General features: G+C 39.6%; 1 protein-coding gene across 1 annotated transcript in view; it reads left to right on the top strand.

The window, feature by feature from the left end:
- The window catches only part of LOC129548370 (glycerophosphodiester phosphodiesterase 6-like), a 110441-nt gene extending 96863 nt beyond the window's left edge, over positions 1–13578 (top strand). The window contains exons 14-16 of the mRNA XM_088832221.1: positions 2568–2650; positions 3424–3476; positions 13268–13578. Coding sequence (XP_088688347.1) covers positions 2568–2650; positions 3424–3476; positions 13268–13578 — 447 coding nt within the window. The remainder of the gene's footprint in view (positions 1–2567; positions 2651–3423; positions 3477–13267) is intronic.
- Positions 13579–13791: the final 213 nt, after the last annotated feature.

Genomic DNA, 13791 nt, shown 5'->3' with positions numbered 1-13791 from the left:
GATTGTTTCATAAGCAATCTACCACATACATAGCAAATACATTTTAAAATATTCATTCACCTTTTGACATAGACGCAAGGTCTTTCCTTTGAGGGTATTTTAGCTGATTGAATTCTGTATTCACTTGCTTATATATACTTCCAAATGAACCAGCTATGATTTCTAAGTTTGCTTCCTTGTATTTGTTGTTCAGTCACTAAGTCATGTCCGAGTCTTAAAGCACAATAGTAACTTAAAGTCATTGGGAGAATGAGGAATCCACCCAGATTTTTATAATAATCCCCTCACCCCCAGTCTCTTAGTGTGTCATTCACATCTAATTCATTTGCAGTTTATTTTTATTTATTTATTTAGGGCTGCACTGGGCCTTCGTTGCTTTGCATGGGCTTTCTCTAGTTGCAGCAAGGAGAGGCTACTCTTTGTTGAAACGAGCAGGCTTCTCACTTCAGTGTCTTCTCTTGTCACACAGGCTCTAGGGCACACAGGCTCAGTAGTTGTAGTTCTTGGGCCCTAGAGCATGTGGGCTTCAGTAGTTGTGGCACACAGGCTCAGAAGCTGTGGCTTGCGGGCTCTAAAGTACTCACTCTGTAGTTGTGGCACGTGGTCTTTAGTTTGCTCTGCAGCATGTGAACTCTTCCCAGAGCAGGGATTGATCATATGTCCCCTTCAGTGAATGTGTGCATGCTCAGTCGTGTCTGACTTTTTGTAACCCTATGGACTGTAACCTACCAGGCTCCTCTGTCCATGGTATTCTCCAAGGAAGAATACTGGAGTGGGTTGCCATTTCCTCCTCCAGGGGGTCCTCCCAACCCAGGGATTGAACCTATGTCTCTTGCACCTCCTGCATTGGTAGGTAGATTTTAATTCACTGCATCTCCAAGGAAGTCCTCCAGTTTATTTTTTAATGACTTTTCCTGACATCATCAACTTTTAAAAAGCATTGACTTAGTATCCTTTGAAAATGCCATATTTTTCTTACTCAGCTTTTACAGATCTACTGCTGCTACTGCTGCTGCTAAGTCACCTCAGTCGTGTCCGACTCTGTGTGACCCCATAGACGGAAGCCCACCAGGCTCCCCCGTCCCTGGGATTCTCCAGGCAAGAACACTGGAGTGGGTTGCCATTTCCTTCTCCAATGTGTGAAAATGAATTTCATAGATAAAAAGATATATACATCTGTCCATCTGTCTATCCATCCATCCATCCAAATTCACACACAAATTGCTATCTACAACATTTCTCATGAAATATCAGGTATTTCACCGTCTGACAGTGAGGACTAAACGATAGATCGGATGTACAGATCTAAGTACCATTTAATTATACCACACAATCATAACAAGCGCAGCTGTTCTAAAGCCATATGGACAGTAAAAACAACTGATTCTCATTGACTGTGCAGCCCACCTGGTGGGCATCCTGGAACAGGCCAAGGCATTGGTCATGTTCTGAGAGGGCATTAAGAGCCTTAGGTTAGTGGAACTTGATTGAAAGCTTCTGCTGTACCTGCCTACTAGAGCTGTTTGAAGGATTAACTGTGAAAATACCCTTAATATGCTGAGAACACTTCCTTAGCTCCTATAATTGCTCATTAATATTAGTTCTTATCATCATCACCATCATTTGTGTTATTGTTACGATAATATTATAATAATGATAATATTATTATATAATATAATAATGATAATATTATCATTACTAATAATAAAATCATTACTATCATTTATTTCTTTCTCTTCTTTCTTTCTACTAATCAGTCCAAGAAAAGACCTTGAGATAGAGTAGAAAATGGCATAAGAAAGAAAAAAATGCCAGACCCAGTACCATCATGTAGTATTGGAGGTGAAATATTGAAAGTAGAAAGGGAAGATCAAACCAGGGAATTTAAAAACTCATAAGCCAGGAGATGAAGCTAGGAATTTAAAAACTCAGAAGCTAGGATATGGAGGTCTGTAAAATGGGTGATTCAGTCAAGGAGCTTCAACAAGTAGGCATGCTAGTCTTAGTTAAGAATTATAATTTTAGCATGCTTATTTGAAGCACAATGACTTAGAAGAATGATTCCTAAATGCTGGTTCACAGACTGGCTGCTTGTTTCTGGGGAGCTTGTTAAAGATGAAGAAATTCTGATTCCTGAGTCGCTAACGAGGCCCAGGAAGCTGTATTACGAAAGGCTGCGGCTCAGGTGGATCTGGATGCACAGCCAGGTTTGGGAACCTGTGCCATGAGCACATAGAGCACTAGAAGTCAAGGAACTTGGGCTGCAGTCCTGGGTCCAGAGAAGACTTGCTCTGTGACGTCTCTGTGACTCCCTCTGACCTCTGTCGAGGGTCTAGGGAAATGATGTGTGTGAAGTGTTTTAGTCCTTGTAGAGTCCTCGGCCCATGTAAAGAGGGATTGTTAGGTTAGCAGCAGGTATTCTCTGTGTTTGACTTCAGTCCCGGCAATCAAGGTTCCTCCTCCTGCTCTGCCCCCTCTCCATTCCCGCTCAAGCAAGGGACTTGAGTCACATGATTTACAATCTTCTCCAACTGTAAATGCCTAAAACTGTGTTTTCTGTTTTGCAGACACCAAAGTTCTATCTGTTCATGTGGATTTTCTTGGATATTCTATCTGCAGTTTTCATTGTTGCCATATTTCATTTTTATTGGTAAGCATATTTTTGTAATTTTAAACATTTTTCCCCCAAATAAAAATATACATGATTTGATGGAACTTTAAGAAAAAACAGTTACATTCTTCTCATAGTCCCACATGGCAAATCCTCAGGGAGACAGGGTTTTCTCTTTCAAACCTCCTATTTCTTCTTATACTGCCTGCAGCTTCTCACACCCTGCCTACCTCCTCAATGTGAGACCATATCCCAAGGTCAAGGACTCTCACTAAAGCTTACTGCAGATCTGTTACTGCAGATCCCTTGTGGATCAGTTGGGAGAGGACAGGAGTTGAAGGTCGTTCAGAACAAGTGCCTCCACCTCCCCACCTTCCATAGGATGGGACACAGCAGGGTGCTGTGTGAAGAGCAAGCTCACCTCCAGGAAACCTGGGTTTTGGTCCTGGCTTTTCCTGTAGTTGCTGGGTGACCCTGGGAAAATCACTGCCCCTTTCTAGATCATAGTCTTTGTATCTGTCCAAGAAAATGACATTTGGGAATTCTTGAGGGGAAAATGCTACAAGATTACAAGGTTCAGGCAGAAGACGGGACATCTGGTAGAAGAATTTTAGCTGAAAGAGACTACATGGTTCTTTAGATCTCATCATGCCCATCATTCCCTCATTTGAGTTATCTTTTAAAGGGGGAAACTACAAACCCTCCACCTAAGGTAACATTTGACTGGGTAATGTTCTTTTGTGGCCACTGCCTGTATTATTTTCACTTTGAAAGAGGTATTTGAGGCTCATGGTCCCTCTGCTTCATTCTAGGAGGAGAGAGAGCCAGAGTGAAAAAACCCTCCATGGTATCACCAGTTACACAGGTAAAGTCAGAGGCCTTTAGGAAGTCATTGCCTCCAGAAAGCAGGGCCTGCCTTTAATGTTTCTAACAAGAATTTAAGGAGTCTAAAATTGTGGAATGGGAACCAGTGAGAAGTTGGGAGAAACAGGCTGGGCACAGATTCTAGAGGGCTCTTGACATCAGAATTCATTGTGGACTTTATCTTCTAAGCAGTGAGAGTTCTTGGAAGATTTTGAATGTGGGTGTATATTTGCTCTCTTGTTCATATATTCATTCATCACACGATTATTATTGAGTCCCTGCTTTGTGCCAGGCATTCTGAGAGGCTGAAGTACCTGAAAGCTGTCTGTGGAGGGTGGTTCAAGAGAAAAGATCTTCTGGCCCACAGAGAGCAGTGAGGAAGCAGGCAAAGGTATAACAGTTGACATCTTTGGTTCAGGTATCTAGTTCCAGGACAGAGAGGCTGCCGTGTTCATCACAGCTCAGTGTGTTTTGTGTGGCTTCAGTTGTGATGTATGTTGGAATGTGGAAGGAGAAAATTGCAGAGATCCTGAAATTCTGGTCTAGAATCTAGGCTCTGCATATAAGCAATCAGGAAATGGAGAATGAGTTTCAAGCAAGGGAGTAATATGCTTAGACTTCTGTGTACGAGACAGCAAAAGAGACATAGTTGTATCGAACAGTCTTTGGGACTTTGTGGGAGAGGGTGAGGGTGGGATGATTTGAGAGAATGACATTGAAACATGTATGTTGTCATATGTGAAACGAATCAGCAGTTCAGGGTCAATGCATGTTACAGGATACTCGGGGCTGGTGTGCGGGGATGACCAAGAGGAAGGATAAAGGGAGGGGGGAGGTGAGACGGGGGTTCAGGAGGGGGAACTCATGTACACCTGGGGTGAATTCATGTCAATGTATGGCAAAACCAACCAATATAATATTGTAAAATAAAAAAAAATAAATAAAGATCAAAAAAAAAAAAAAAGAATAGCAGAATAACTTATTGATCAGCAGCATAACTAACGGCTGAGTAAGTGAGATAGGTCCAGTAAAGGAAGGGAAGCTAAAGTTTATATTTCGGGAGGTGGTGGGGATAATCACACAGTGAGTCACTGGTTTGGGAAGCCAGTGCAATGTCCAAGGGAAAACCATTTAGGAGGCAGAGGACTGTGCAGTACATAATGCAGTTTCCTCCCGTGGCTCGTGGAGCCTTAAGTAAAGTTGAAGCAGTCACAAAATCATGAATTGGTTTAATTTCTTGTGGACAATGGTAAAGATCATGAGATGGTGGGTACCAGCTGGCAGAGTATTCAACACATACATTACTTAGAGTTGCAGGAATGGATCCATAGGGACCATGAAAACCAAGTTCAGAAATGTGAAGAGCAATTGTCTTTCCTACTGTAAAATTGAGTGGTTTAACCAAGCTGATCCAAATTTCTTAAGATAGAGATTTCCAGTAACTGAGTTTTATGCATTTTAAAAAGATCACTCTGCTGGCTTTTAAGATGACTGAAGTCTGTGTTCCAGCTGCCTTATGCTTTTTAGTAGTTATATTAGTAAACTAGGGCTGCCCAAACAAAATACCACAGACTGGGTGCCTTTAACAACAGAAACTGATTTTTCTTGCAGTTCTGGGGGCTAGAGGCACAAGCATCAGCAGGTTTGCTTTCTTCTGGGGCCTCTCTCCTCGGCTTACAGATGGCCACTTTCTTGTGTCCTCACACTGCGATTCCTCTGCGCACACACGAACCCCCAGTGTCCTCAGTGTCTCCAGATTTTCTCTTCTCTGCTCAGACTGGATCAGGGCTCACCATAATGACCTCATTTTGATCCTGTCTTTAAAAGATTTATCTCCTAAATTAGTCCTATATCGAAGTGCTAGTGGTTAGGGCTTTAACATATGAATTTGTGTGTTATACAATTTAGCCCATAACAGTAATCCAACCAAGAAATAAAAATGTGAAAACGATGAGAAAACCATGGATGGAAGAGAAGTTTTGAAGGAAAGTTAAAAGAACTGTTTAAGTTTGAATGAAGGCAGTAATTATAATGCCTTCGGAAAGCACGGTTTACTTGACCCTGAATTCCCACCAGGTTGAAATGTGAAGAAAATAAGATGAGTAGAAAATAAATTAAGACTTCTTCCTGTTTTTGAGAGTTTTTAGTTGCCCATTTACAAAAACCGGTTTTGCATGATCTACATAAATGTGTAGAAATACTCTTTGAGGACCTCAGAGAGATGCCTACAAGGCAAAGGCCTAAGTTTAGAATCAGGGAAGGAACAAGGAAAACTGGAAAGAAGCAGGAGCCACAGCCCAGACCCAACCAGAGTGGGGAGAATCTAGCCTCCAACACTAGCAGTGTCACCACGACTACCTCAGAGAGAGGTGTGTCCTGCTGCTGCCACCTCTCTGGCTTTAGGATGCATTTTTCAGCCCTTTAAAAAAAGTCCAATCTTCTGTCTTCTGTATGTAGTTGTTTCTTGTGAAAATTCTTTCAAGAAAGAAGTCTTCTGTTTTTTATCATTGTTCCTCTACTTGTAACGTGTTCTTTTACTCTGGCTACTTTTGAAGATTGTTCCTTTTACTGCTGGTTTTCAGTAAGATGATTTACCTTAGTGTATATGACTGTGTTTATCTTGCTGAGCTTCTTAGATCAGTAAGAGTATAAATTTTCAGTCTGTATTTTTTCTAATATTTTTCTGCCACTACCCTCTTTCTGTTATCAGATGTTAGGTGGTTTCTTATTATCCTATGGGTTGCCAAGACCGTTTGTTTTTATTTTTCAGTTCAGTTCAGTTCAGTCGCTCAGTCGTGTCCGACTCTCCGCGACCCCATGAATCACAGCACACCAGGCCTCCCTGTCCATCACCAACTCCCGGAGTACACTCAAACTCATGTCCACAGAGTCGGTGATGCCATCCAGCCATCTCATTCTCCGTCGTCCCCTTCTCCTCCCGCCCCCAACATTTCCCAGCATCAGAGTCTTTTCCAGTGAGTCAACTCTTTGCATGAGGTGGCCAAAGTATTGCAGTTTCAGCTTTAGCATCAGTCCCTCCAATGAACATCCAGGATTGATCTCCTTTAGAATGGACTGGTTGGATCTCCTGGCAGTATAAGGGACTCTCAAGAGTCTTCTCCAACACCACAGTTCAAAAGCATCGATTCTTCGGCGATCAGCTTTCTTCACAGTCCAACTCTCACATCCATACATGACCATGGGAAAAACCATTGCCTTGACTAGACAGACCTTGGTTGGCAAAGTAATGTCTCTGCTTTTTAATATACTATCAAGGTTGGTCATAACTTTCCTTCCAAGGAGCAAGCGCCTTTTAATTTCATGGCTGCAATCAGCATCTGCAGTGATTTTGGAGCCCCCAAAAAATAAAGTCTGACACTGTTTCCACTGTTTTTCCATCTATTTGCCATGAAGTGATGGGACCAGATGCCATGATCTTCGTTTTCTGGATGTTGAGCTTCAAGCCAACCTTTTCACTCTCCTCTTTCACTATCATCAAGAGGCTTTTGAGTTCCTCTTCACTTTCTGCCATAAGGGTAGTGTCATCTGCATATCTGAGGTTATTGATATTTCTCCCAGCAATCTTGATTCCAGCTTGTGCTTCTTCCAGCCCAGCGTTCCTCATAATGTACTCTGCATATAAGTTAAATAAGCAGGGTGACAATATACAACCTTGACGTACACCTTTTCCTATTTGGAAACAGTCTGTTGTTCCATGTCCAGTTCTAACTGTTGCTTCCTGACCTGCATACAGGTTTCTCAAGAGGCAGGTCAGGTGGTCTGGGATTCCCATCTCTTTCAGAATGTTCCACAGTTTCTTGTGATCCACACAGTCAAAGGCTTTGGCATAGTCAATGAAGCAGAAATAGATGTTTTTCTGAAACTCTCTTGCTTTCTCCATGATCCAGCGGATGTTGGCAATTTGATCTCTGGTACCTCTGCCTTTTCTAAAACCTGCTTGAACATCTGGGAGTTCACGGTTTACATACTGCTGAAGCCTGGCTTGGAGAATTTTGAGCATGACTTTACTAGCGTGTGAGATGAGTGCAATTGTGCGGTAGTTTGAGCATTCTTTGGCATTGCCTTTCTTTGGGATTGGAATGAAGACTGACCTCTTCCAGTCCTGTGGCCACTGCTGAGTTTTCCAAATCTGCTGGCATATTGAGTGCAACACTTTCACAGCATCATCTTTCAAGACTTGAAATAGCTCAACTGGAATTCCATCACCTCCACTAGCTTTGTAAGTAGTAATGCTTTCTAAGGCCCACTTGATAGATAGAGTGCCTGATGAACTCTGGACGGAGGTTCGTGACATTGTACAGGAGACAGGGACCAAGACCATCCCCATGGAAAAGAAATGCAAAAGAGCGAAATGGCTGTCTGAGGAAGCCTTACAAATAGCTGTGAAAAGAAGAGAGGCGAAAAGCAAAGGAGAAAAGGAAAGATATAAGCATCTCAATGCAGAGTTCCAAAGAATAGCAAGGAGAGATAAGAAAGACTTCCTCAGTGATCAATGCAAAGAAATAGAGGAAAACAACAGAATGGGAAAAACAAGAGACCTCTTCAAGAAAATTAGAGATACCAAGGGAACATTTCCTGCAAAGATGGGCTCGATAAAGGACAGAAATGGTATGGACCTAACAGAAGCAGAAGATATTAAGAAGAGGAGGCAGGAATACACAGAAGAACTGTACAAAAAAGATCTTCACGACCAAGATAGTCACAATAACGTGATCACTGACCTAGAGCCAGACATCTTGGAATGTGAAGTCAAGTGGGCCTTAGAAAGCATCACTACTAACAAAGCTAGTGGAGGGTGATGGATTTCCAGTTGAGCTATTTCAAGTCTTGAAAGATGATGCTTTGAAAGTGCTGCACTCAATATGCCAGCCAATTTGGATTTGTTTTTATTTTTAGCCTGTTTAATTTTTTTGACTGTACCAGGTCACAGTTGTGGCATGTGGAGTTTTTAGTTGTTGCACACAAACTCTTAGTTGCAGCATGTGGGATCTAGTTCCCTGACCAGGGAGTGAATCTGGGCCCCCTAAATTAAAAGCATGGAGTCTTAGCCATGCTAGGGAAGTCCCTAGCCTATTTAATTTTGTGCTTCATTTTGGAAATATTGTATTACTGTATGGTTAGTTTTTAATTGCTATGTAACACATTACCTGAGACCTAGCAGCTCAAAAAAACCACACAAATTTATCATCTTACAGTTTATTGGGCCAGGAGTCTAGGCACAGTTTTGCTGAGTCCACTGTACAGGGTCTCATGAGGATAACATCAAGGTATTGGCCTGGGCTGCAATCTCATCTGAGACACCAGAGTCCTCTTCCAGGCTCATGGGTTGTTGGCATAATTCAGTTCCTTAAAATTACAACACTGAAGCCATCCGTTTCCTTAATCATTCTTAGAATAGTTTTACTCTAAGATCCTAGAGACTACCTTCAGGTCCTAGTCATAAGGTTTTTTCAAAGCGTGACATCTTAATTCTTCAAAGCCAGCAGGAAAATATCTCTTGTAGCAGATGGATTGAGGAAAAAGAAAACAAAGGAAACAAAATAATACACAAAGCAAATAGAAAACAAGTTGAAACATGGTAGTCACAAATTCAACCATTTTATTAATTACATTAAATATAAATGAACCAAATTCTCAAAACATGTGTAGGAATTGTCAGACTGGATAGAAGCAGGACCAACACATATGCTGTCTACAAAAGAAATACTTAAAATACAAAAACACAGAGTAAAACCACAAGGATAGAAAATAATATGCCATGTAAACAATAAGACTCAGAAATAATATCTGAAAAAACTTCAAAGCATGGAGCATTGTTAGAAATGAGGATTTCATAATGATAAAATGGTTGATGTATCAGGAAGCCACTATACATACTTATAGCAGAGCTTCAAAACATATTAAACAAAAGCTGAAAGAGAGAAATCATACTTAGGGATTTTAAGATTCTTCTCTTATTACCTGAAAGAACAACTAAACACCCAAAAAATAAAATCAGAAAAGTTATCTGAATACTTTCAGTGAACATGACCTAATTGACAGAAGATATACTTAACAACTACAGAATACACAACATTTTCAAATGTACATTGCTAGCCATAAAATGAATCTAGAAGAGTTTGCTGATTTACCTAATACAGAGAGAATTAAGCAAAATGAGGGGAGAGAGAAATATGTTCCAAATAAAATAACAAGACTAAACCTCAGAAAAAGAACTAAATGAAATTGAGATGAGCAGTCTACCTGATAAAGAGTTAATATTAATGGTCTTGAATCTGATCAACCAGGAATTCTCTACCCATCAAGAGTTGAAGGAGAGATCAAGAGTTTCCCAGATAAACAAAAGCTAGATGAGGTTCATCACCACTAAACCAGTTCTGTAAGAAATGTTAAAGGGAGTTCTTTAAGTTGAAAAGAAATGGCACTAACTGATAATAAGGAAGCATGCAAAAGTAAAAATCTCGCTGGAAAATGTACATGTATAATAAAGGTAGGAGATGGATCACTTCTAAAGAAAGTATGAAGATTAAAAAAACAAAAGTAGTAAAAATGACTAAAATTACAATAATTAGGGATGCCAAAAATATGAAAATATAATAAACTGTGTCATCAGTAAATTTCAAAAGATAAAAATCACACATTTTGTTCCGTGATCACAAAAGGAATTAAGTTAGAAACAAGAAAATATCTAAATAGTCCTCTAAATACTTGAAATTAATGTATCTCTAAACTGTTCATTGATAAAGGGATTAATCACAATGGAAATTGGAAAATATTTTTAAAGGATAATGCCTATATAATGGCAGAATTTGTGGGGTACAGTGTAAAACCGAACCTAGAGGGAAATTTGTAACTTTAAATGTTAGAAGAAAGATTGTTAAGGTAGAAACTTAATCAATATGTAACCAATCTTAAAAAGCTAAGTAAATTTTTTTCCAAGTAAAAGGAAGGAAATAAGATGGATAGGAGCAATGGAATAGAAAAGATGAAGCAACAGAGAAATCTTTTAAAAGTGAAAGTTTGTTCTTAGGAAAGATTAATAGAATTGATAAATTCTTAATAAGAGAAATTGATTGACAGTATGATGAATGATTAATGAAAGAGGGACTAAATCCAAATCCTAGAAATAAAAAGAAAAATTTTAAACATTTTAAACCATTAAACTTGACAATTTAAATGAAGTAGACAAGTTCCTTGAAATGTACAGCTTATCAGAACTGAAAGAAGCTGAAATTTGTAGTAACTCACTGACTATCAGAATCAAATCTGTGAATCAAAAATCTACCCCAAAGAAAAGTCCAGGCCCAACAAGTTACATCAGTTAATCAAATATTTGATAAATAATACCAATTTTTATACCAACTCTGAAAAAAAGAGGGGCTGATTCTTTGAGGTCAGCAATAGTCTCATATAAAAAATGTCTGACAAAGAAAGTAAGTACAATAACTAAATTCATAAATCAATATCTTTCATGAGCTTAGACATAAAAATCCTGAACAAAACATTAGCAGATTGAATCCATCAGTAGAAAAAAGGATGAAACATTGGGAGCAAGTGATGTTTATACCAGTAGTGCAAGATGAATTTATCATTTGAGAATTGATCAAATTAATCTACCATATTAACAAAGTTAAATAGAAAATGCATATTTGACAAAATCAACTATGTTCAAAGCTCTGAGTAAACTAGACCTGGAATGAAACTTCCTCAATCGAATGAGAGATATTTACACAAAAAACCTCCAGCCAACATACTTTTTAATGGTGAAACAGCATTTTCTCTCTAAGATCAGAAATAAAGTGAGGCTATCTCTCTTACTAGTGCTGTTTAGCATTGTACTGGAGATCCTAGCCAGTTTAGTAAGATAAATAACAGGCATAAAGGAAGAAATAAAACTCCTGATTCAAAGATATGATTATTTACATTAAAAAATTCTAAGGACTCAAACAACAAATCTAATACAACTGGTGACTTAAGCAATGCCTCAGGATATAAGATCAATATACAGAAAAACCAATTGTATGTTGATATATTATCAGTGAATAATTAGAAACTTTAAAAATTGAAATAGCATCATTTATAACAGCAAAGTTATAAATGCTGATAAAGGTCTGCCTAGTCAAAGCTATGGTTTTTCCAGTAGTCACATATGGATGTGAGAGTTGGACCATTAAGAAAGCTGAGCATTGAAACATGTATATTATCATATGTGAAATGAATCGCCAGACCAGTTTCGATGCATGATACAGGATGCTCGGGCTGGTGTACTGGGATGAACCAAAGGGATGGGATGGGGAGGGAAGGGGGTTCAAGATGGGGAACACATGTACACCCAGGGCAGATTCATGTCAAAGTATGGCAAAACCAATACAATAATGTAATTAGCCTCCAATTAAAATAAATGAAAAATAAAAGAAGAGTTGATGCTTTTGAACTATGGTGTTAGATAAGACTCTTGAGAGTCCCTTGGACTGCAGGAAGATCAAACCAGTCAATCCTAAAGGAAATCAGTCCTGAATATTCATTGGAGGGACTAATGCTGAGGCTGAAGCTCCAATACCTTGGCCAATACCTGCTGTGAAAAACGGACTCATTTGAAAAGACTCTGATGCTGGAAAAGATTGAAGGCAGGAGGAGAAGGGGATGACAGAGGATGAGATGGTTGGATGGTATCATGGACTCAATGGACATGAATTTGAGCAAGCTCCAGAAATTGGTGATGGACAGGGAAGCCTGGTGTGCTGCAGTCCATGGGGTTGCAAAGAGTTGGACACAACCTAGCAACCAAAATTGAACTGATAACAGCATAAAACATTAGCTAGGAGTTTTGGGAAATTATTGTAAGCTCTTACAAAGATAGATGATTGTTCATTGTAAACTACAAAAAGTTTAATGAGGAAAAAGAAGACCTAGATAAATGGAGCAATATAACACATAAATAATTTAAAAACTTAATATTGTAGATATTTGATATCATTGAATTGAATTACAAATTCAATTCAAGCGCAATAAAAATCCCCTTCTTTCTATGAAGCTGACAAAAAAACGAAGCTCATGTGTGCAGCTGTTTCTTCGAGTGAAATTACACTCAGGGCAAAAATAACTGGATTCTGGACTGACTTCTTTGGATTTTCACTCTCTTCTAGATTTTGGCTCTACTTTTCCTCATTACATTGTAAATTCTTAGACATCTTAAATTTAAGATGTCTTCTTAGTTTTGTACAGTATCCAGTTTCTAAATTTGTCCTTGATAGGAGTCCATTTCCTAGCTGCATTACTAGAAAAAGTCTCCATCATCTATTTTTTCTACCGTTCACTTTGAAAGAAATAAAAAACTATTTTCTGAGCAATTACTGTGTGACAGATATTCCTGAGCACTGTACATGTGGTGGCAAGCAAGACAAAGTCTCTGTCCTTAAAAAGCTCCCATTCTAATTGAGGATGTGTTCATTTTTCTATTCAAGCTGCTTTGGAAGCAGTGGTTATGAAATCCATGAACTTTAAGCAAATGTTGATTTCACCCTTCTGAATGCTCCCATTTGAGTGAGAACTTCACACAACAGACTCTTAAACTCCAGCACCTTGATAAACTGAGGACCATAGCAAAGTCTGCCCAAAGGCTGGATAGGGAGGAGAACTAGGGGGAAAGAATCTAAAATGATAAGTGAGGAGCTGACATTTTAAAGATGACTAGGATTCTGTCACATGACGGGAAAAGATTGGAGAAGTGACTTTGAAAGAATCTGTGTTGTTTTCTTTTCTGTCCCACAGAAACTCCAAGTGCAAGCATCCATGATGAAGTTTTGGAAGTTGTGGAAATACCTGGACTTGCAACCAAGAGCAAAATGGAATATCCAGACTCTGAAGTCATTATACCAGAGGTTGTCAAGGAAACCACTGCACTAACCATGCATCCCACAGATGACATTGGACAACTAGTGCCCACTGAGCCAGCCTTTGAACCCATCCAAGCACCCACTTCGGAAGCCAACAGAGAGGCTACCCTCCGAACCATATTGCCTACTTTGGAGGCAAATGAACCAATGGTTCCCTCTGTGGAGAGGCCTCCTCCTGAAACGTAATCTGAAGAGCCCCCCACCATTGACTGCCCCCAATAATCCTCTTTTATGATGGTTTCCACCACACCCAGCATGTCCTTCTCCCCGTTTTGGGCTGTCTTCAAAGAATAATTAGCCTCAACTTGCCTCCTTCTCCTTTTTCTCCCTCTCTGTGCCCAGGGTGACCTGATGGTAGAGAAAGGTCAGGAAAAGGGTGCGGAAGAGCCAGGGAAGCTC

Source organism: Moschus berezovskii, chromosome 25, assembly GCF_049115385.1.
Source record: "Moschus berezovskii isolate FMDL1 chromosome 25, NW_MosBer_1.0, whole genome shotgun sequence".
Classification (NCBI taxonomy): domain Eukaryota; kingdom Metazoa; phylum Chordata; class Mammalia; order Artiodactyla; family Moschidae; genus Moschus; species Moschus berezovskii.
The sequence above is the reverse complement of the archived record's forward strand: the minus strand, read 5'-3'. Positions and strand labels throughout refer to the sequence as shown.